Source organism: Meriones unguiculatus, chromosome 7 (assembly GCF_030254825.1).
Source record: "Meriones unguiculatus strain TT.TT164.6M chromosome 7, Bangor_MerUng_6.1, whole genome shotgun sequence".
NCBI classification, from domain to species: domain Eukaryota; kingdom Metazoa; phylum Chordata; class Mammalia; order Rodentia; family Muridae; genus Meriones; species Meriones unguiculatus.
In genome coordinates this window covers 33,529,681-33,553,597 of record NC_083355.1, presented here as the reverse complement: position 1 = coordinate 33,553,597, position 23,917 = coordinate 33,529,681, and the positions used below count along the sequence as shown (strand labels likewise).

Sequence of the window (23,917 nt, the reverse complement as noted above, 5' to 3'; positions counted from 1 at the left end):
GCTCTCACTTTAGTTCCGGGGATGGGTAGTGCCGTCCCTCAAATCCCGCGCGCCTCTTACAGTGTCCTGTCAAGGTCTTCCTTAGCATTTTGAATTTTTAAGAATACGCCAAAACCCAAAACCCCACAAAAGTACCAGTGAATTCCCCTAACAGCTCAGCGCGGGTGGTTGCTTATACTCTCGCCTTCTCTGGTGGCCGGATTGGATTCTTTTTATTTTTCTTTCTTTCTGTGTAGCCCTGGCTGTCCTGGACTTGCTTTGCCGACCAGGCTGGCCTCAGACTCACAGAGATCCGCCTGCCTCTGCCTCTCCAGTGCTGGAATTAAAGGCGTGTGCCACCACACCTGGCTATTGAGAGTTCTTTTTCTTTTTCTTTTTTTTTTTTTTTTTACTTTTTACTATTAAGAGTTCTTTAGGCATGGGGACGTATCTCTGTGGTAGACCTAAGAAGCCATGGCTTGCATCTCTAGTACCATGAAACAAAGCAAAACAGGACAAGAAATAAACGAAAGGCCCCAAACAGAAAGATACAGGCTTAAATCATGGTACTGATATTTTGTTGTGTATAATGTCGGGGACTGAACCTTGAGCACGCAGTTTTTAATATACTATACCAAATTAACGGGAATTCCATTGCTTCTCAACCAACTCCTATTAAAAAAAAATATGGAACCCTTCATGAATTTTCATGTCATCCTTGCATGGGGCCATGCTAATCTCTGCATGGTATCAACTTTAATATTCCCAGTATTACATCAGGTGGCTCAAAATCACCCGTACCTCCAGTCCAAGAATCTGAAACCCTCTCTGGCCTTCCTGGGCACTAGATACACTTAACCACATGTAGTCACTCACACGTGCACATAAAAACAGTAAAAATAAAAACTTAAAAATTGTCAGCTTGGTGGCAAGCACTTTTACCCACTGAGCTATCTCAATGTTGCCTTTTTCTTTTTTTTTTTTAGCCCCCCTTTTTTTTGTTGTTGTTGTTATTGTTGTTACTTTTCTTGGAACACGGTCTCATGCCGGTCTTGAAATTGCTATAGAGCTGGGATGACCTTAAACTTCTGATTGATCTTGTCTCAACTTCCTAGAGGTATATGATCCTATTTCTGATTTTTGTTAGATGCTAGGGATCAGACCCAGGATTTTGTACATGGCCTATAAATTGGGATACATCCCAAACCCCTGTGCTTTTCTTTTTCTTTTTTCTTCTTCTTTTTTTTTTTTTTGGGCAGGGCCTCTAGCCCTGGTTGGTTTCAAACTTGCTATGTGTATCAGGCTCACCTCAGACTCACAGAGATGCCCCTGTCTCTGCCACCCCAGTGGTGTGCACTACTATGCCAGCTCTTTTCTAAAAAAAAAAAAAAAAAAAGACAACTTTTATTTATTTATTATTATTATTATTAGGTGTGTGTACTTGATGTATGTGGAAAAGCATGTCACAGAGGGCTTGTGGAGGTCACAGAGAGCACGTGGAGGTCAGAAGACATTGTAGAATTGATTCTTCCCATCCATCTTTACATGGGATCCAGGAATTTAACTCAGGTCCACCAGGCTTATTAAGCAATCACCTTTACCTGAGCTATCTTATCAGCCCACCTGTTCATTATGGGTTATATTTCCAGATTTTGTGTTTTTTTTGTGTGTGTGTGTGTGTGTAAGTTTTAGCTCAAAATGTGGTGTAGTGGTACAAATATTTAATCCCAGCACTCCAGAGGTAGAAGCAGGTGGATCTCTGTAAATAAGGAGTTCCAAACCAGCAAGGGGACACAGTGAGGCCCTGTTTCAAAACAAACAAAACAGCACTGGAAGCATATAAAAAGCAGTGGTTTAATAAAATCATACACTGTTCAGAGTACTCAAATGGTTAGAATAAAAAAGCATATAAATTCTATAGTAAAAATCAGTAAACAATTAAAAGTAGGGTACATTTTAATACTGATACAACAACAATAGCAGCTTTGTAAATGTTTTACCTGTAAAATTTCTTTTTTTTTTTTTTTTTTTTTTGAAGCAGGTTCACACCAAGTTGCCCAGGCTAGCTGCTGGCCATGGATTTACATTCCCTACACCTTAGTTTTCCAAATAGCTGGGTCAACTTGGCAGAAGTTGCTATGCCCAGCCTAGTTTTTTTGTTTTTTTAATGAACTTCTTATGCCATAAGAATGATCATGTTCATATCAGTATATAGTATACAGTACATAATGGTTTATTTATAAGTGCCCCACAAAATACTACTCTATTACGAATCCTTACTTTATTTTCAGTGATCATTTCCCTTTTTACATAATATCAAAAAAGTTCTGCTGGATTTGGTGGTGCATGCCTTAATCCTAGCGCGCAATAAGTAGAACAAAGTTCAGGAGTTCAAGGTCATTTGGGGCTAAATAGTTCCGGGACAGAATGGACTACATGAAAGTCTCTCTTGACAAACCACAGACGAAGAATCTTCTAGCTAATTCTAGATGTATCTCTTCTGTATTATAAACATACGTGTGGACCTCAGAAACAGGACAGGTGCTAAACACTGTCCTCAGGACTCCTTTCCAGTCTGTTTAGTTTCCAACGCCATGATTTGACATCTCAAAGCAGTACTGTACAATGAAAACACAGGGCTGTGACCTGGAAATAACTCAGTGGTAGGCTTCCTTACCTACCACGTGCAATAACAGTCTCTGAGGTGATCCTGCAGCGCAGCTGTGGGTCAGTGGGCAGAAGCACTCATCTAGCATGCCCAGAGCCCCGAGACCCCTCTGCACCATAAGAAAAGGTAGCTACTTTTACACCTGAGTCACACTCACTTTAGTGAGAATTACCTGTCTATTCTTATTAGAACTTATGTGAGGGGATCCTGGCTGAAGCTATATAAGTGTTCAATTGCCAAGAAGACATGGGTAGGAAACTGTGGGATCCTAGAAATAAATTGCAAGTTTTCAGGGATGTACACACAAGGTAGCTAAGTAAAATATAAGGTTCTAAGCTGTATGTGAATTCCAGATGAGTAGTGAGACATATATACATATATATGATTGCCTAAGCTACTTTCCTCATTGCTGTGATGAAATGCCCGAGAAAAGCATTTAGGAAAGGAAGGAAGGGTTCATTCAGACTTATAGTTCTACCATACACTCCACTGTGGCAGAGGAGGGGATCAAGAGAGCAGGAGCTTGAGGCAGCTAAACACATTGCGTCTACAGCTTAGGGGAGAGTGCTACTCACTGAGGGCAGGTCATCCCATCTCAATTAACCCAGGCAAGAGCATCCCTGAGAAAGCCAGTCTCTCAGGTGAGTGTTGAGAATATGAAGTAGACCATTGAGATTAATCAGAGAGAGAGAGAGAGAGAGAGAGAGAGAGAGTTAATAGTGCAGATTGAACCCAGGGCCATGAACATTCTAGACAAGCACTATATTACTGAACTCCCTGCAAGGCTTAAATACACCTCATTCAATATTAAGAAGTTATTTCTTCTAGCTTAGCACATATGTGGCCTTGAGTTCTATCTCTAACACTCAAATATTTGTTGTTTAGTAGGGAAAACTTATACTTAAAGCTTATTTGTGGTTTATCGGAAATTAAAATTTATTTTTATATTTTTATATAATTAAATTATATTTAATATATATTCTTTTTCTTTAATTTATTTATTTTTATATAAGAGTGTTCCATCTAAAGAGGGCATCAGATTTCAGTATAGATGGTTGTGAGCCACCATGTGGTTGCTGGGAACTGAATTCAGGACCTCTGGAGGAGCAAACAGTGCTCTTATCCACTGAGTCATTTCTCCAGCCCTTAATATAGATTCTTATTTGCTAAGTCTGACAGCTCTAGACTAGCAAGTATGAATGAAGTTCAGTGAGAGACACATCACTACTACTGGTAAATACACAGGCTGGTAAGGACCAGGAAGCAGGCTTCAAGATAGGACCACCATGGCATTTTGGAAAATAGAGGGTTTATGCTGAAATCAGGAAAAATGTATTTGACTGCAGGAAAATAGATAGCAGATTAAAAAAGTAAGGAATGAAGGCTGAAGGTATAGCTCAGGGTACAGGTACTTAGCATGTGTGAGGCCCTAGGTTTAGCCAGAACAAGGAATAGAAGGAGGAGAAGGAGAAGGAAGGAGAAGAAGGAGGAAAGAAGGAAGAGGTGGAGGATCAGGGGAGGAGGAGGAAGAGGAGGCAGAGAAAGGAGGAGGAATGAAGAAGGAAGAGATAAAGGAGGAGGAAAAGGAGGATGAGAAAGAAGTAGAAGAAAGAGGAGGAAAAAAGAAAGAAGAGATGGAGAAGGAGAAAGAAGAAAAAGAAAGAGGAGTGAGCCAGATAAAACCACCTACCGAAGTTGCTAAAATGACACACTCTAGCCAGATGTGGTGGCACACATCTGCAGTCCCAGCATTGGGAGGTGAGGGCAGAGGATTGCCAGGAGCTCCAGGCTAGCCTGGACTATAATGTAAGATTCTGTTTCAAGCAAACAAGGGGCACTTGCAGATTTTTCAGATCACAATGAGGGTTTTCCCCCCTCTAAATGTTTTGTTATTTATTTTGAGACAGGATCTCACTGTGTAGTTCTGGCTGGTCTGGAATTCTCTATGTAGACCAGACTGGCCTCAAACTCCCAGAGATCTGTGGGCTTCTGCTTTCTAAGTGCTGGGATTGAATGCATCTATCACCATGCCCAACTAGAGGGTCCTATTTTACAGAGAAAGGTTGTAGCAATGAATAAACTAGCCTGTGATGAACAGAAACCAGGCCATATTCTTTATTTTAGTTATGTTTTTAGTTATGTGTCTGTGAACATGTAAGTGCAGGTGCCTACGTAAGCCAGAAGAGAGCAATGAAATCTCTGGACCTGGAGCTGCAGGCAGCTGTGAGTTACTTGATATGGGTGCTGGGAACTGACTTGGATCCTCTGTAAAAGCAGTGAGTGTTCTTAACTGCTAAGCCATCTTTCCAGTACCCAGACAATTTTCTTAATGTCATAACTACATTTATATAATAAACTAGATATACCGTTAGTATTTGCTAACATATTTATTAATTTTACCTGTTGAAGGGGCATATATCATAGTTCTTTCTTCCCTCCATTTGGGTCCGGGGCATTGAACTTGAATCATTAGGCTGGGTGGCAAGGGCCTCTACTGTGTCAGCCCCAGCGGAATGAAATTTGAACAGCCTCTCTAACCCAAATTTGGGTAATTCCAGAATAAACATTACTTTGCAGATTGCATTTTCCCTTCTGGTTCCCTTACCATCATGAACAACAGAAAATACCTAACTGCTTGCTTTACGCCACAGTATGTATAGGCTCCATACATACTCACTCTGATTCTTCAAGTAGAATTACATACATACATACATACATACGCACATACATATTTTAGTACATTTAAGATTTGGAGGGTTGATCTGTCTTGTATGGATCACTCTATGGAGTCAGGCAGAGCTGGCCTCAGTTCTGTTCATCAAAGCTGCTTGTGGAAAGTGGCAGAGACTGAGTAGGGCTTTGAGGGTGAGCCAGCTATAAAAAAGAAAGTCACAGTTATACCAGGAATGATGCTCCTGTGACCAGCACAGGTCCTCTTCCTTATTAATAAAGCCATGCTGCTTTTTGTATAGCAGCATTGCATTCCTAGCTGATTTGCCAGTTTTCCTGATACAAACAGAAGCTAACAAGACTCCCATCTTTTTCTCCTTTTACCTGAGATGTGACTATAAGTCTATAGGATGCATTGCAATTGTTCACCATGTGGATAAAAGCCATACATTAAGACTGGAAGACAGCATGAAATGGTGGCTCATGTTGGAAATCCCAACACTTGACAGTCTGAAGCTGGACTGCTAGAAGTTGGAGGCCAGCCTGGGCTACATGATGAGATTCTAATGTTATGCCCAGATCTTAGGGTCCCCAAAGACCACCAAGAGCCAGATCATGTATACAAGAGCCAAGAGCTTTATTAGGGCTTAAGCTCGGTCTCTCCACCATCACCAACACAGTGAATCAGAGAGGAGAGCCCCAAGCAGCTACATGGCAGGATTTTTATTGCAGTTTAAGCAAGGACTGGGAATTTCTAGCTTAGCAGTTACATGACTGGGTGACATTCAGCAAGGGAAAGCTTGTTACAAAGTGATTGGCTAACTACCATAACTAACACTGAGTGAGCTATCTATAGATCTCAGGAGTATTAGGTATTTTCTATGCCATGAAATATTCTACTACAAAGTTGGTGGGCTGCCCAGCACAGATACCCCACCCTGAGATAAGATACCTTCCCATTCTTGTGGTTACTTCTAGGCTGTTCCTTGGGTAGGGAATTTTATGGTCTTGTTCCTGGAATTGGTGACCTATGGCCTAGTTCCTGGGACTTTGGGGGTGAGGGTGGTCAGGCCTGGTCCTCTCACTGTCTCAAAACCCAAACCAGCCAACCAGCCAAAGGTAAAGTACTAAAAGAGCAGGAACAACATGATGAAACAGCTGGAGTAGCTGTGGACATCCTATTTCCCAAAGGAATGATCAGGTGAGAAATCTGAATTCCAGCTGGGGTGGTAGCCCATGCCTTTAACCCCAGTCAGGAGTTTAAGGCCAGCCTGGTCTAGGTAGCAAGTTCCAGGTCAGCCAGAATTACAAGGTAAGACTGTGTCTTAAAAGAAAAAGAAGAAGAAAGAAAATAAGAAAATAAAAATGAACTCTAGTGAAACAAAACAAAACAAAACAAAAGGACAAAATTACAAGAAAAATCAATTCATTAATTCATTGTAGGACAGCCTCCAGTACATGGCTACTTGAGATTCTTGGAGGAGGGGTGGTTAGGGAAAAAGTGCACTTATATAATATCTATGTATGTGTAAATATATATATATATATGAATTGATACTTTAATTAAGTGCTCTGTGGTAATTACTGTCACCTGTGGCTGGGTGGCTTTAGGTAGGCTTGTTTGACAGTTAATGGAAGTGTAAGGGCTGAGCAGGAAAAGTCATTCTTTAACAATCCTGTTTTACAGACAGGGTTTCTCTGTGTAATAGCCCTGGCTGTCCTGAACTCACTCTGTAGACCAGGCTGGCCTCAAACTCACAGAGATCTGCCTGTCTCTGCCTCCTGAGTGCTGGGATTAAAGGCATGTGCCACCATATCTGGCTCATTTTAATTTTTTTTTTTTTTTTTTTCATGAGACAGGTTTCTCTGTGTATCCCTGGCTGTCCTGGAACTCACTCTGTAGACCATGCTGACCTAGAACTCGGGGCTCTACCTGCCTCTGCCTCCCTGAGTACTGAGTATGGGGGCTTGTGTCACCATGTGGCCTCTTTGACAGTATTTACTACATAGCTTCCTATGAAGTGACTTTTGGTAACACAACATATGGCAAAATTTCATGTTTTGTCCTGTTACACAACATGTGGGGTTATTATTATTATCATATTGGTGCCCGTTTCCATGGTTCCCAGTACACTGTACTAGCTATGGGTGGGGTATGGGTAGCAAGGGTCCTAGAGCTAAAAAAGGAAGTAGCTGAGGCCTCTGTGAGGCCTCTTCCCTTTATCTCAGGACTCTGTGGTGCCCCATGGGAAAAAGGAACAACAGTGTTCAAAGGAAGTTAAACCATCAAACATTCATTAGCAAAGAGGAAATGATAATCCTATTTGTATATTACGATATTTTTGTTTTCTTCATAGAGTTTTATAATACCAAATGAGGCATTTTACAAAGCATACAGAATGAAAAATTATCATTCTTTGATTTGTTTGTTGACTTGTTTGCTTGCCTTTGCAGTATTTTGAAGCTCATAGCTGAAATCAGAGACTCCCTATATATCCCACATTGGCCTCGAACTGGTGATCTTCTGCCTCTACTTCCCAAGTGCTAGGATGATAGGTGTGTTTTGCCTGGCTTGGTTTATTATTATTAGTTAAAATTTTTTTTTTCAAGACAGGGTTTTTCTGTGTAGTCCTAACTGTCCTGGAACTCAGTCTATAGATCAGGCTGGCCTTGAACTCAGAGACCTGCCTGCCTCTGCCTCCCAAGTGCTGTGCTTAAAGGTATACACCACCAGCCAGCTATTTTTAATTTCTAAATTATTTATCTATGCATGATTCTGTGTGAATATGCACTGATGAGGCCAGAACAATCATATCATCCAGGAGCCAGAGTCACAATCAACTGGGAGCTGCCTGATGTAGGTGCTGGGAATCCAACTCACGTCTTCTGTAGGGGCAGTGCACACTCTTAACCACTGAGCTACCTCTCTAGCCACTATTATTATTAATTGTTATTGTTACTAGGAGAGCTATTTTAGGTGGTGGGACATGACAATTATCCTCAAATCTGAGTCAGGAAGATGATGCACTTGAGGTCAGCCTGGGGGTGACATAGACTGCATTTCAAAATATATAAGTAAGTACTTTAGATGGTGATTCTAAATAAATTAGCTTATTCTTCCTGCCTCCTTCCTTCCAGTGCTTGGCACTGGACTAGGCTTTCATGCCTGCCAGGCTACACTCTCGGTACTTATAGAAACTGTTTCTCTGGGAAACAAACCAGAGGACTTTGTTTGGAGTTTTGGTTTTCCTGCACAGACTCACCTGAAACTTTCTCCTTAAGGCCCGAGTCATGACTGGAGTTAGTCCAGTTCCCGTTTCCATATTTTCTTTATTGGTAAGGGGTGTCCCACCTGGACTCCTGGAGAGGCATGAATGAGATCAGAGCTGTGTTTTATTCCCACTTCTCAAATTGACTTAGAAGCGTAAGGATAAGAGACTGTTACCTTTCTACATCCACTCTCCGAAGCAGCTTCCGAAGATCAATTTGGCTTTTGCCAGGAGTACTGAGAACAAAGACATGAAAATTAAAACTTTCTGGATTTAAGTTAGAGTTTATTTAGAGCATGGTGGTGTATGTCTTTAAGGCTATTACTTGGGAGGCAGAGGCAGGTGAATCTCTGTGAGTTCAAGGCCAGCCTGGTCTACCAAGTGAGTTCCAGATCAGTCAGGGCTATGTAGTAAGACCCTATCTAAAAAAAAAAAAAAAGAAAAGAAACACATGCAGCCTGTCATGCAGGAAAGGAATGGCAGCAGGTACACAGCATAAGGGATCTGGTTAAACTGTACCCACAGTCAGGAATCGGAGAGAAGGGAATTAAATTTAAAACAAAAAAATGTGTGTGTACATTTATGCCTACACAGTTTCCATGTGGAGGCGAGAAAATGACTTTTAGATTTGGTTCTTTCCGTGTACTACATGGGTCTCGGGGACTGATGGCAGCATACGCTTTTATCTGCCACACCATCTCACCAGCCCTGAAACAGGAAGTTTGAAAACTGTTGGTTTGTCTGTTTAAACAGTAAACAGGGTGTCCTCTAGCTCAGGCTGGCCCTGACCCCACTATTGTAGCTGATGATGATTTTGAACTCCTGATCGTCCTGTCTCCACTGCCCAAGTGTTGAGATAATAGTCATGCACCATCACACCTGGCTTAAAAAAAAAAAAAAAAAAAATCTTTGTTAATATTTCATTTTGCCCCAATTCGTTATTAAATCACTGGTATGTCTTGGATTAGACAACTTCTTGGGTTGGCAATAAAGAAGTGTATGCTCAGAAAAATTGAAAGACAAGAAGAAAAACCAAATAACAAAAACAACCACAAAATCATCCGATACCTGTCTCCTCCAAAGTCATCGGGAGCTGTTGAGAAGTTGGGAGTTAAATGAATCACACAGATCTGTGAGTTTTGTTTTTCTCTTTGATTTTTGTCGTAAGCTTCAATTTTTCTATAGTGAGCATACGTAATTTTAAAAGTCAAAAATGTAGCTGGGTGTAGTAGTGCTTCTGTCAAAGCACAGCAGAGGCAGGTACAGTTCTGTGAGTTCGAGGCCAGCCTGCTTAACATATCGAGTTCCTGGACAGCGAGAGCCACATAGTGAAACCCTATCTCAAGACAAACAAACAACAGCACAAAACAAAAAGTCGGAAATGGGCCAAAAGGTGAGATGTTTTAGTGGATAAAGTCGCCTTGCAGGGTAAGCCTGACAGCCAGCGTATGATCCCTCAGAATGCATGTAAGCATGAAAGGAGAGAGCCAAGTCCACAACTTTGTCTTCTCACCTCCATACAAGGCGCTGATATGTATACAAGGCCCCCTACCCCTAGCATACACATACAATAATAAATCATATTTAATTTTTTTAAAAAAGCAATCCCCCCTCCCCAGCATTTTGGGTAGTAGTAGAGTGTAACAATGTACAATTCCTTACATTAAGACATTCTTAACTCGTGTTGCTGACACCTTGCAGTTAGGCTTCAGGGTAACGCGCTGCAGGTCAGAGATAGTAACTAGTGGTGTCCGTTCCTCAGGTGGTGACGGCACAATCTTTATCACAAAATGAGACATCAAAGGCGCATATTAAAATACCATTCTAATGTACACACACCAAAACAGCAAATATTTGACTGCCAGAGTTTAAATGTTCCATGACTCAACTCAGTTTTTATTTCAAAGGTTCAAAGGCTCAAAGGCTCCTCCTCACACTTCCCCAAATCTCCCAGATTTTACTAGGTAGGATTCTGTGAGTTAGGCCAGACTGGCATGAAGCTTACAGTGATGTGGCCTCAACTTCAAAGCAACCCTCCTGCCTCGGACTAGGTGCTAAGACAACAGGCGGGAGGCACCACACCTATCTAGTATGCTGTTATCTACAGAACGTCTCATGTAGCCCAGGCTGGCTTTTTGACTCGCAGTGTACTGAAGGGTGACTCTGAAAGCCTGATTCTCTGCCACCACCTCCCAAATGCTAGGATCATTTGTACACGCCATTGTGTCCATCATAAATGTGAGATGTGTATGGTTGGATATGATACATGTGTGTACATGTTCTTTTTTGTGTATGTGTGTGCAAATGTGTGCGTGGAGGCTGGGGTCAATGTCAGGCATGTTCATTATCATTCACTGTCATATCAAGACAGGGTCTTTCGCTGAACCCAAAGCTTTGGGGATCTGACTGTCCCCACCTCTTCGGTGTTAGAAGCATGAGGGTCAGGGCTTGTAACGCAGGGCCTCATGCTTTTGTGGCAAGCACTGCACCAACCGAGCCATCTCCTCAGCTTGTTTGTTCTTGTTTTTGTTTTAGTATTTAAGACTGAACCCAGGGCCTCATGCATATTAGGCAAATGCTCTGTCATTCAACTGTATACCCAGCCCCCACAGAATGAGGACATCTATAATAAGGTTTACCGTATTTCCCACAAAGGAGCAACCAGGTTAAAAAAGGAAGATGCCAGGCATGGACATTCTGTTTCTCTAACACTTGCGAGGTTTAGGTATGGTATATTTAAGGATTTGAAGCTGGCCTCGGTTAAGAAGCAAGATCTTACTTCAGAAAAACACACTTGGGAGCTTGGGAGATAGTTTAGCTGGTACAGTGTTTACAATTGAAGGATGAGACCTTGAGCTCAGATTCTGTGTAAAGAGCTGGATGTACATCTGCAGGCCTAGCCCTGGGGAGGTAGAGTTAGGAGGAGCCCTCGGGCTTGCAGCTCGGCTTGTGTAGCTGAACCAGGGAGTTTCAGGCTCAGTGAGACACCACCACAAAAAGTCAGATAGGATGCCCATGCCCTGAATCCCAGCACTCCAGAAGCAGAGGCAGGTGGATCTCTGAAAGATTGAGGCCAGCTTGGTCTACAAAGTGAGTCCAGGACAGCCAGGGCTTGTTATGCAGAGAAACTTTGTCTCAGAAAAAAAGAGAAAGAAAAAAAAAAAAAAAAAAAAGGTCTGGTAGGTGCCAGGCATGCTGACACTCAACCATTAATTGCAGCACCAGAGTAGCAGAAGCAGTCGGATTTCTGTAAGTTCAAGGCCAGCCTAGTCTACAGAATAAGTTCCAGGATAGCCAGGGCTACATAGAGAGACTGTCTCAAAGTAAAAAAAGATAAATAAGTAAGTAAATAAAAAAAAATAAATAAAAGTAAGGTGGAAAGTAATAAAGTAAGATGAATTAAATTAACCTCTAGCCTGGGGCTGGAAAGTTGGCTCAGTAGTTAAGGGCACTGACTGCACTTCCAAAAGACCCAGGTTCAATTCCCAGCACCCACATGGCAACTCGCAACTGCCTGTAACTCCAAGAAACTCGCAACTATAACTTCAAGATCTGTCAGCCTGGAAGTATATCTCTGTAACTGCAAGATCTGATGTCTCACATAGACATGCTGGCAAAATACCAATGCAGATAAAATGAAGGTAAATTAAAAACATTAAAAAACAAAAAAAACACCTCTGGCCTACACACACACACACACACACACACACACACACACACACACACCTGACTCCCAAAAGAAAGCCATTCGTGCTTATCGACATCTTACCTTCTTCCGTTCTTCAATACTCTGTGTCTTTTTTAATTTTACAGTAAGTAGATCTTTAACTGTTATATGCATTGGTCCATCTTTCTTTAACGGTTCAACCTTCAAAAACATGAAGAGGTTAGAATTAAAATTGGGATCAGAGCCTATAATCCCAGTGGGCAGATCGGTGTGAGTTTGAGGCCAGCCTGATCTACAAAACAAGTCCAGGACAGCCAGGGCTACACAGAGAATCCCTGTCTAGAAAAAAACTAACTAACTAACTAACTAACTAACTAACTAACTAACTAACTAATTGGGATCAGGATATCTAGCGAAATCCAAATCCAAGTTTACTTTTTCTTTCTTTCTTTTTTTCTTTTAATTCTTTTGTTTCCTCATGGTTTGTGTCCTCAGGCATCGTCCACAGGACTCTGAGAAGTCACAGGACTATGCAGGCACAGACTTGAAGCCCAGCTTCTTCCTCAACATTTTGGAAAGGGACTGTTTAGCATGGGGTAGGGCCCTAGACTCCCCTACACCAGGGTATCCACATTGGAACCAAGTGAGTTGAAAAGTAACTTGCTATTGTTATCACTTATTTATTTTTATTTTTGCTTTTCCCTAACCATCGTTTTTTAAATAGGGTATTACTATGTAGTTCTGGCTGTCTAAATGTAGCTGAACCATGAAACTTCAGGCTCGTATATAAATGTATGTATATATGTATGTATATATGGTAGACTACAATCCAAGCTCTTCAAAAGCTGAAGCAAAAGACAAGTTTTATAGGCTAATTTGTGCTACATTCAGAGTTCTAGGACAGTCTGGGCTACCTATCAAGATCCTGTCTCAGAGAATAACTAAACAAAAACTGCCAACAACAAAAACCTAAAGCAAAACAAAGGAACAACAATAAGAAAACCCCAATAATTACACCACTGTGGTGACATACACCTGTGATGCCAGCTACTCAAAGGCTAAAGCAGAAGGATTGCTTGAGCCTACCAGTTGAAGAAGAGCTTAGGCAACATGAGACTATATTTAAAAACAACCCCCCCCAAAAAAAAAAACAAAAAACCAAAACCAACAAAAACTTACAACTAAAATCAGAATAATTAACAAAATAAGCTATAGAATCAGAACAAAATAGAGCCTTTTGTATCTAGGCCTTTGGCCATATATTCCTGTATTACACTCTAACTAAAACACATTGTTATTGATTATCTCTTACCTGAAGTGCTTTAGTAGGACCAGATTTTCTGAGCAGCAAAGGGGCGAGGGGTGGTGGTGGTGGAGGAAGAGGAGGAGGTGGAGGAGGAGGAGGAGGCGGAGGCGGATGACTGGCTGGCTGTGGCAGCGTGGGAGGAAGTGCAGTTTGAGATTCTCCATGTGTTGTTGGAGCACAGCCAGGCACATTTGTAAGTTTATCACTCATGCAACACGTGTGACAACAGCTTGAACAAGAATTTTCTGAAATGGTCTGGAAAATACCATGTTTGAAGAATGAACAAGAGATTAATTTGGCAGTGTGTGGGGAGGGGTTGCTTCATTTTTTTTTTTGTTTTTTATTTTTGTTTTTTTAAGACAGGGTCTTACACTGTAGCTTAGGCTGGTGTTGGAGGTTGAGCTGATGCGTGTTACTGTCCCCGAAGATCTAGTTATACCTATCCTTGGCTTGTAAACCTAAGACGTACCTGATGGGTTGATTAAATGGCCTATACCTGCGCAGGGCAGAATGGAGTAGGGGTGGCTAAGGTTCCCAGGCTTGGAGAGGACAGGAGAATCATAGGGAATAGATGGAGGGGAGGAGAGGAGGATGGAGGATACCAGGATGGATTAGTGTGGAGAAAAAAAAAACCAAGTGGGCTGAGAGGAAGGACTCCAATAATGGCGTGAAAAGGCCCAGATGAAGAATACAAGCAAGTACCATGGGATTATGAATGCAAGGTATATCAGACGAGGAGAATTAAGGTGGCTGGCACTGGATGGGGGCTGGGAGATGGATGGTGAGGTTATTGAACTAGGATGCCTTATTTACCTTGCCCAGCCTGACGTAAATAAGGCAATTATAAAATCTAACAGATGTCTCTGTCTTATTATTTGTGATAGTGGGTTAAATATTAATGTCTCTGTCTTATTATTTGTGATAGTGGGTTAAATATTACTGCCGTGATAATCTTAGGGCCAATACTAAACATATAGCCCAACACTCATTTTTTTAATTTACAACAACAGGCTGGCCACAAACTAAAGGCAAACTATTTCCTCAGCCTCCCGGGTGTTAGGATTACAGGGATGCACACCACTCCCAACAATAACAACAAATTTACTTCAATGATTCGAATGTTCATTGGGCTACAGAAAAGGCTCGGCAGCTTGCAGCTCTTGCAGAGAACTGGATTTGGTTCCTACAGCACATGGGCAGGTCATAAGTGCCTAACTCCAGTACCAGACACTCTCTTCTGGCCATCTACTCACCCCAACCACACCTAGGCTTTGTCTTTGGTAGTTTTTGTTTCCAGTTGTGACAGTCACACCCAGGGCCTTGTGCATTTTAGTACACTGCTGTACTAATGGACCAAAGCTCCACTCAAGGATGTGCATGTAGAGAAAGATAAGTATGTATATATGTGTGTTATAATTTGTACGTATATTCCTACATATAACGAGAAGCATCATTTTTATATATGTATATCTCATAAAGATACTTCCATTGACTTAAGTATTTAGTTAGCTGATTAGCTATTTTGAGATGAGGATCTTGCTAATTAGCCAGCCCAGCCTTGAACTCCAAGTGTCAGGGTCCTCTTGCTTCAGTTTCCCTACTAGATGGTATTATAGTCGCATATCATTATGCCCAAGTGAAAAAATATCACATTATGTGTTTTTAACTCTACATGAAGCATCCTGCAGAATCCTAACACCATGTCTTTCTATAGTCCTGTATTTACTTAATGGCGTGTTCCTTTTGTTTGCATTTTTGAGACAGCCTCATTCTCTAGTTCACTTTGTAGACCAGGCAGGGCACTCCTCATGCATCACCACGCATTACCACACCTGATGAAAAGTGCTGACGCTGGGCGCAAGGGAGTCTTAGTATCCCCTGATTCTTTTGTCGCTTTTTGCCAGGCTGGGGATTGAACACACGATGCTGTGCGTGCTAGGCAAACTGACTACCAGTGAGCTGCACCCCCAGGCTCACAAATGTATTTGCACACTCATCCCCCTTTAGTACTTATTATTTGCAAACTCTCCCTTCCCTCATACTAGGGATTGAACTTGGAGCCCACACAGCAGACAAACACTTTACCATTAAATTACATCCCTAGCTAAAAATAAGCTTCTTGAGACAGGGTGTCCTGTGTCCCAGGCTGGCCTCAGACTTCCTGTGTTGCTGAGGATGGCCTTTACCCCCTAAATGCTGAGATGATGGGCGCATGCCACATGGCTGCTTGCGTGGTATGAGGGCCTCCTGCACACTAATGAGCGCTCTACCCACTGAGCACGTCCCTGGCTACCCTCTGCTAAAAACCAACGAACGAACAAACAAACAAACGTGTTAAAGATGTGTTCATTTTATATTGTGCATGTATCCCTGCCTGTCTGTCTGTGCACCGTGTGGGTGTAGATGCCTGCAGAACTCAGCAGAGAATGTCAGAGTCCCCAGAATTAGAGTTACAGGCAGTAATGAGCCACCCAGTGTGAGTGCTGTGAACTAAACCTGGGTCCTCCCCAAGGGCAGCAGGTGCTCTTAACCACAGAGCCATCTCTCCATTCCCCCGAGCCCATCTGAAAATTTTGATGGCCATTGCCTCCCACCATGGCTTGTAAAGGTTTTATTAGTTTATATTCTTCTCAAAAATGTAAGGACACATTTATTTTTCTAAACCTTTTAGGTTTTTGTTTTGCCAATCTGATTAAATTCACCGTTGTCCATTGAAATTCCTTTTATACTTCTATTTTGTTTGTGTGGCCTAGACCATCAATTGTTCCCAATGTACGTGTGAAAAAATAGTTTTGAATTTTAATTATGCAGATGTTTGTATGTGCACACCTGAGTGCAGATGCCTGTGGAGGCTAGCGGGGTTGGATCCCTTGAAGCTGGAGTTACAGGCAGTTGTAAGACTCCCATTGTAGGTGCTGGGAACTAAGCCTGATCCTCTGCAAGAGCAATGCACTCTCTTAACTGGGCAGCCAGCTCTTCAGTGCACCCCATTGTAGTTTTGCCTTCCTCCTTTGCAAAAGGAACTCTTTTTGCCTGACATTCGAGGTAATGATGGAATTCATAGCCAGAATATTGTCCTATTGTAATGGTATTTTCAGATAAAACCTCTGGATTTGTTGGTTTGGCAAAACCGACCTTCAGTGTTTCTTGGAGCTTGCATAATTCACTTTTCAAAACACAACATTGTTGTTTTAGACTGTGAAGTTCTCTGTGGTAGACGCGGGATGGGAAGATGGCATCTTTTAATGCTTCAAAACTCTGAAATTCACAAAGAAACAAGCCTGAGTCTAATGAGCAGTATGATAAAGAAAGTGATGTCACACATGTCTTACATATGCAAAGACAGGTGTAATCTCACAGATTAATCTTATCCAGGCTTGGCCTCAGGAGTGTGTCAAGCCTAGGAACCGCAAAGGAATACAAAGACTAAGCATGGCACAACGAAAAACAGAAACTATATTGCTGAGAACAGGTTCATGAACTCTATACCTGGGCTATGCAGCTCTGGCAGAAACTGTATATGTACCATGCTCTATTTGTCCAAAGGCTGATTGCATCTTTGATGTTGGGAAATTTGAAGTTCCAAGAAGGTCTTAGCCAGCTTCTGCTTTGGAGTATATCTGCTGAAGAAGTAACCACTCTGTGGGAAGAGACATCAAACAAAACAAATAAAAATCCATAGGTCTTGGCTGGGCCTGGTGGCATACACTTGGAAAGCTGAGACAGGAGGATGGACACAGGTTCAAGGCAAGCTTGTTCAACATAGTGAATTCCAGGCCAGTCAGAACAATATCATAAGACTCTGCCTCAAAAAAGAAGGAAAGGCCATCCCTGCTCTCAAGTCATACTTATAAAGCCGGGTGGAACTCTGTGAGTCGTAGAACAACCAAGGCTATATAGTGAGACTCTCTCAAAAAAACCCAAAACATTTCCCCTTCCCCCTCCAAAACCCAACCCAAGTCAGAGAACAGCCTCCAATAAGTAATTCGATGTTCTATTTATTTTAAATTAAATTAATTATTTTTGTATGCTGAGCATACATTCTAGCAGTGAGCTATACCTATCACAAACAGCCGGTTCACAGTGTGACTCAGGACTGGGTCTGACTGACTGACTGAGCAGTGGGGTGACAGGAAACATGAACTATGATGCCCAACAACAATTTTAGCATAAGCAAATTTCAAACTTTACACGGGACATACTTAAAATAAAAATGATTTATTTGGGGGATGAAATTCAAATTTGACTGCACGATCTATGTGATCATTGGCTGAACTGGTATCTCTATACAGATGAGATCTAGTATTTTCTGTCTTCTCCATTATACTGTATACCTTTCTGGCGTGGGTGGTGGAGGGGGAGGTTTCAATAGCTTAGTCTGGAATTGAGAGGCTTCTTTCTTCTTAAATAATCGCTTGGCTTTGGCTCTTAGCTTTCTTCTTCGCTGTTTGAACTGGGGCATGATTTCTGTAAAGAAAAATTTGAAGTTAAAGAATGTTTATTTTATGTATATGGGTGTTCTGCCTGTACTTGTGTCTGTCTTTGCACCATTTGCATGCCTAGTGCCTGAGTTGGCCAGAAGAAGGCATCATATCCTCTGAAACTGGAGTTACAGATAGTTGTGACCTGCGCGTGAGTGCTGGGAATTGAACTCAAGTCCTCTAGAACAGCTAGTATTCTCATCTGCAGAGTTCTTTCTCCAGCACCTGAAACGCATGTTTTATTAAAAAATAATGTATACATACAGAAAATGTATAAACCTTCAGTGTACAGTTCAATGACTTATGATATGGAAACTTCATATATCTCTGAATACACCATCTTGGTTATTGCAAGTTTATTTCAAGGTTTTGTTTTGTTTTCCTTCTACTCCAACCTTGGTCAAGAAATAAATTGTATCTGTGGGCATGGTAGTAGGTACCTGCAAACTCGGCATTGGGGGTTGTGTTTTGAGGCTGAAAGACCACTGCGGATTGGAGAACATCTTAAGATACATATATAAGTGATCCTGTCTCCAAAACATCCAAAAATCTGGGTACAGTGTACATAGCTGCACTTAACATTTGGAAGGTGGAAGCAAGTAGAAAAGGATTCAAGGATAGCCTCAGTTACCTAATGAGTTCAAGGCCAACCTGGGTACATGAGACCCTGTCTACTGAAAAACAACCCAAACCAAAAACCAGAACCCTAGGTCACTTCAAATGGAAGAAAAGGTAAACTCAGATTTAAAATGTCCCTGGAGACCTTTTTCCTTTGGTTTTACACTAGTTTCTCACTTTGCTTTTGTTGTTTTCATTCATGAAGTCAAATGAAATCCTCTTTATTCTCTGCAATATCCTCTTTCTCAGCTGGAGACCAAACCTAGGGCTTTGTACTTGTCTAGGCAAGAGCTCTGTTACTGAGCTAGTCCCCCCTCCCTTTTAAAGACAAGATCCTATGCATCCCAGGCTGGCCTTCGGACTCCCTATACAGCTAAGAGAGACTCCTGCCTCTTCCTTGATTGCTGGTGCTAAAGGCTGGCAATATCACATTGGGTTTATGCAGGGCTGGGGATCCAACTGGAGAGCCACTCTCAGGCTTCCTGCATGTGAGGAAAACACTTTCCCAATTGACCACAGTACTGAACAGAAAATAACAGTAATGGATTGATATAAAAAGATAGGTTTGAGATTCAGCAACATATAATGGGAATCTACTATGATAGGCAGATGTCATAGTGGGAGGGATCATTTATTAAATGCCCCCTTAAGTGTGGGGTGGTGGGGGTTGGTCTGGTGCTATGTATACAAATGCTAAATTCTGAGCCCCAAGACCTAGTTGTAGTCCAGAGGAGTGCTTTCTCAGAAGCACTGATCTTTGCTGTGTAAACTTTGTTTCCCAAACATCTCTGATTGGTTAATAAAAAACACTGGACAGCCTGTAACTGGGCAGAAGAGAAGTAGGTGGAGCTTCAGTTCCTGGGCTTGATGGTTTCAGGTAGGGACCATGAGGCCTGGGGAGATGAGAGGAGAAAGAAGAAGAACATGGAGAGAAAGAATGTCGCCTGATGGAGCAGATCCAGCCCATATAGGACGACATATTGGCAAGTAACTTGGGGAGTGCAGCTGGGAGGTAATCAGACTAGCTTAGAAAATAGGCTTAACTCATACCTGCCCAATTATTGTGCCTAAAGGCTGTATTAAAAAATATCAGCAGGTCTCTGTCTCAATTATTGGGGAACTAACTGGGTCATAGAAAAGCCCTCTAGAATTAATAAATATTCAACAACAGCAGGTACATTCTAGTTTTCCTCTGTTAATCTTCAATTTCCTCAAATGTTTTATCCCCGACAAGGAAGATTTTAGTCCCAGTTTTATACAAAATTAAGCTGAGGGTTAGATTAGAGATCTTCCTAACGTTATATAATAAAGCATAAAAATGAAGACCTGTAAGACCTCAGAGACCATGACTTTGGGAGACTATGGGGCAGTAGTAACTTACACAGGCTGTATACATCCACCCAACGTCAAAGACTTGTTTTAAGACAGTTATTTTGAAGCACTTAAGATATTAATTGGTATGTTTATATTTTAATATATATCCTTTTCTGAGAAAGTAAAAAGTCTGGGTTAGTTTGGTCTGAAGCTCCTAAAGGGCTTTTCTGGTTTTAGCTGTTGATACTGGAGGAACAAAGATGTTACTCAAGCAGCAGAGATGAAAATGGTCTACCTCGGGCCAGGGATTCAAACTTAGAGTGACACACTTAAAGACCTAGGTGGTTGTGTACAGCTTGGGAAGCAGAGGCAGGTTATCTCTGGTAGTTCAAGGCCAGGCTGGTCTAATTGCTCCTTCCAAGCCAGACGTTGCTACACAGTGGGACCCTGTGCTTGATAAACAAACACTCATTTTACTTCTGTTCACTTGGTAACCTTTTGGCACTTGGTATTTGCATACACTTGCTCAGCTCTCAGATTATCAGAACACCTCCTCACTTCCCTCTACAGGTTATAAAAACTGTGACGCAGCCTAGTACCAAAGTGTCTTTTGAGGCTAACCCTCAAAGGATAACAGTGAAGTGAAAGCATTTTATTGGATTAACTGTCAGTCAAATTTATAAGATGCATTTTAAATTTAATATTTATTTATAATTTATTTACTTATATTTTTTATTTGAATTGGTTGGTGTGAGGACATTTAAAAAAAAGACATTTATTTATCATGTACATAGTGTTGTGCCTGCATGCCAGAAGAGAGCACCAGATCTCACTGTAGATGGTTGTGAGCCACCATGTAGTTGCTGGGAATTGAACTCAGGATCTCTGGAAGAGCAATCAGTGCTCTTAACCTCTAGGCCATCTCTCCGGACCCACTTTTTTTTTTGAGAGAGGGTCTTATTATGAAGCTCAGGATGGTCTGGAACAAAAGATCCCCCTGCCTCAGCCTCCTGGATGCTAGGATTATCGGCATAGAAGGCATACAAAATCAGGACTGGCCTTAAACTAGATGCAGCCCGAGATGACTTCTGATCTTTCTGCCTCCATCTTCCACGTGCTAAGGTTACAGTTGTGTGACTGCTCACCTACCTACCTTTTAGTTTCCTATTTTCTTAGCTGTACAAAACACCACACATTGCATGTTTTACTCAATAAAGAAGGTGTAGTCACAGCACAGCCTGTGAGAGCTGTCAAAGCAGTGGCCCCTACCCCAGCAGTCCTGAGGGACCACTGCAGGAGCTGTACACAGTGGGCTGCATCTTCTTTTCCACTTCATCCTGTGGCCATCCTGAGATACCATGTGTCTATTGCTGTACCCTCTCTCCAGCCTCCCAAGCAGCTTCCCAGCGATGGTGCCTTAGCCAAAGCTGCCTGTGACCAGGAAACTCTTCCTGTGCTAACCCATGGGGCTGAGACAGGGAGAAGGGTGAAAAAAGCCAATGATCCCTGATCTCGGAAGGGTTTTCAAGATCAATCCCTGAGTTCCCCAAGCTCAGGACTTGAAATCCTACCAATCTGCCCCTCTCCCCCAAAGAAATCCTATATGAGCCCCACCCTTTGTTCAATTCCCTGCTGGCCCAGAGGCAGCCACCCTGGATTTGTCCCTCCAAACCCTGGATTCGTCCCTCCAATAGATCTCTTTTATGCGATTTGTTGCCTGGTGTGACTCCCTTATTGGAAGAAGCCAAGATGTAATGAAGTGAAGATGGCAAGAAGCAAAGAAGGGAGTGGGGCTGAGGCTCCTGAGCTTTTCTGCTCAGCTGGGAATGCCCTCCCCTGGGAGCTGCAACACCTCTGCTAAGGAGGCTTTCTCTCAGAGCTGTATGGGCCCTGGGCTTCCCAGAATACCCTTCTATCTGAGCAGGAAGGCCAACTAAAGGAATAAAAGATACTATCATTTCCCAGTATTAGCCAGCAATGGTTCTCTTTTACTTAAGGAATGTCCTCTAAGACTAACACAATTGCACGGACAATATCTTTTGGTAGCGGGGCTTTTAGTTATTCAAACCAAATCATATCTTTATGGTTAAAGAGTGGATCAAAACATTTTCAAGTATGAAGATTTAAGGGCATGGTGACATGTGCCTTTAATCCCAGCACTTGGGAGGCAGAGGCAGGTGGATCTGGTCTACAGAGTGTGTCCAGGACAGCCAAGGCTACACAGAGAAACCCTTTCTTGGAAAAAAAAAAAAAAAAAAAGACAGAAAAAAAGAAAAAAATTAAAATGAAAAATAAAAGAACATTGGCTGACAACTGTTTGTAGCGTGCTGACCTTACATACAAGAGACCCCAAGTTCAATCTGCAGTACCACATCAATTGGCATTTTGGTACATAGGCCTGGAACCCAAGAACTCCAGAGGGGGATAAGGGATAAAGGATGACTCTGGCTCAGGGTCATCCATTGCTCCACCCAATTTTTTGCCAATCTGGGTTACACACGCCTCTGTCTCAGAACAATAATTAGTCTTTTGCATGAGCTGACAGTTCTTTTAAAACTCCACCAGTTACACGAAAAGTTCTTTGGCCAGGAGCACTTCTAAAGCTGTGGCCCCAGCGGAAATGACAGTTGCCATTTCATCACCAACGTTCTAACACACACACACATATTTTTTTAATATCCACCTAAATAGCCTCTGGTCAATTCAATTTCCATTACCAATTCAGTTGGTTCACCTTGAATACTGTGGCAGGCTACTGTCATTTTCCCATAGTTAACTTTGTTTTATGTTGTTTTTGTTTTGTATTGTTACCCCCCCGGGGGGGGGGGGCTCTTTATCGTATCTTTCTCCTGTCACCCAGCACACTACTAGACATATAGCAAAAAGGGTATACTTTTGGCTGTCCTGGACTCGTTCTGCAGACCAGGCTGACCTCGATCTCACGGCTTTCTGCCTCTGCCTCCCCGAGAGCTGGGAACTACAGGCATGCACCACCGCGCCCGGCTATCAGATCGACGTCGGAAGTAAGCACTGCATCAAAGAACACTGTAAGACTACCCGTCAGCGCTGAAGATCGCGGGGGAGAGCATCCGTTCAATACACACCCCGACTCAGTTGGTTTGGGCGGATTACTGGCGCCGGTCCCCAGCGGACAGACAAGCCAACGCCGCCAGTCGCTGGGCCCACTTGGAGAAGCAAAGAGTTAGGGGAAAGACCGGGCAGAAGGCAATCGCCCTACAACGCACACTGCAGAGTGCAGCAGAGAAACGCGGCCCGAGCGTTGCCCGCGGAGGTCCTGTCCGCCGCAGACCTTCCCCTTGCTGCTCCATCCCCCGCCTCTGTCCGGCGGAGGAGCCCACCCCCTTCAGGCTGACACCCCGGCCGTCCGCAGTCCGAGCGACTGAAGGCCGGGTAACGAAGGAAAAAAAAATCGTCCTTGCACTTACTAGCGTAAGAGCCTGGGGGCTAGACGAGGTTCGGGCCGGAGCCTCTTCCACGCCGCAAAGGTAAATTCAAAATTAAATCCTGGCTGAGGAGCAACCAATCGTAGACGTGCTCTCTGCAGGGCTCGTTGTCCTGAAGGGATCCAAGCGCAACCTGGATTGCGATTGGCCGAGAGCTCATCCCGTCCTGGCCAATCGGAACTGAGGCGCTTCCTGTATGAATAAGGGAAGGCGGGCGAGAAGGGGCGGGGAAGCCGCAGAGAAAAGAAGGTGTGTCCGTCGCTTAGGCCGGCGGTGGAAGCTTTCACGTCATTGGCTGCTGCTGCTTCCGAGTGCGCCAATCGCAAACTCTTTCCCAAGTATGAACTTGAAAGTAGAGACCAGAAGGCAGCCAATGGAAAAAATCACATACTCGGCAGCCAATCCTCCTGCGGCGTTTTGTGTCTCTGCCCAACGGGAAGGTGCCTTTCATAAGGAGGGGCGTTACCCAACCGCCAATGGG

The 23,917-nt window shown here is 42.8% G+C and overlaps 1 protein-coding gene, 1 non-coding gene and 1 pseudogene across 2 annotated transcripts; all 3 read right to left on the bottom strand.

Annotated features, from left to right (window-relative positions):
* Window positions 1-660: 660 nt before the first annotated feature.
* Window positions 661-760, bottom strand: LOC132655515 (U6 spliceosomal RNA; annotated as a pseudogene).
* Window positions 761-1,816: 1,056 nt separating this feature from the next.
* On the bottom strand, window positions 1,817-23,912 carry Prr11 (proline rich 11). The gene is made up of 10 exons (XM_060387055.1): window positions 23,419-23,912; window positions 17,894-18,026; window positions 17,049-17,199; window positions 16,695-16,817; window positions 13,566-13,814; window positions 12,356-12,454; window positions 10,249-10,364; window positions 8,763-8,822; window positions 8,581-8,677; window positions 1,817-5,521 (listed from the first exon to the last, which is right to left on the bottom strand). The coding sequence occupies exons 2-10, from the start codon at window positions 18,019-18,021 to the stop codon at window positions 5,453-5,455; spliced, it is 1,092 nt and encodes a 363-aa protein (XP_060243038.1). The 5' UTR covers window positions 18,022-18,026; window positions 23,419-23,912; the 3' UTR covers window positions 1,817-5,452.
* On the bottom strand, window positions 12,720-12,890 carry LOC132655533 (small nucleolar RNA SNORA73 family). The gene has a single exon (XR_009593329.1). It is a non-coding gene; the product is annotated as a small nucleolar RNA SNORA73 family (small nucleolar RNA).
* Window positions 23,913-23,917: the final 5 nt, after the last annotated feature.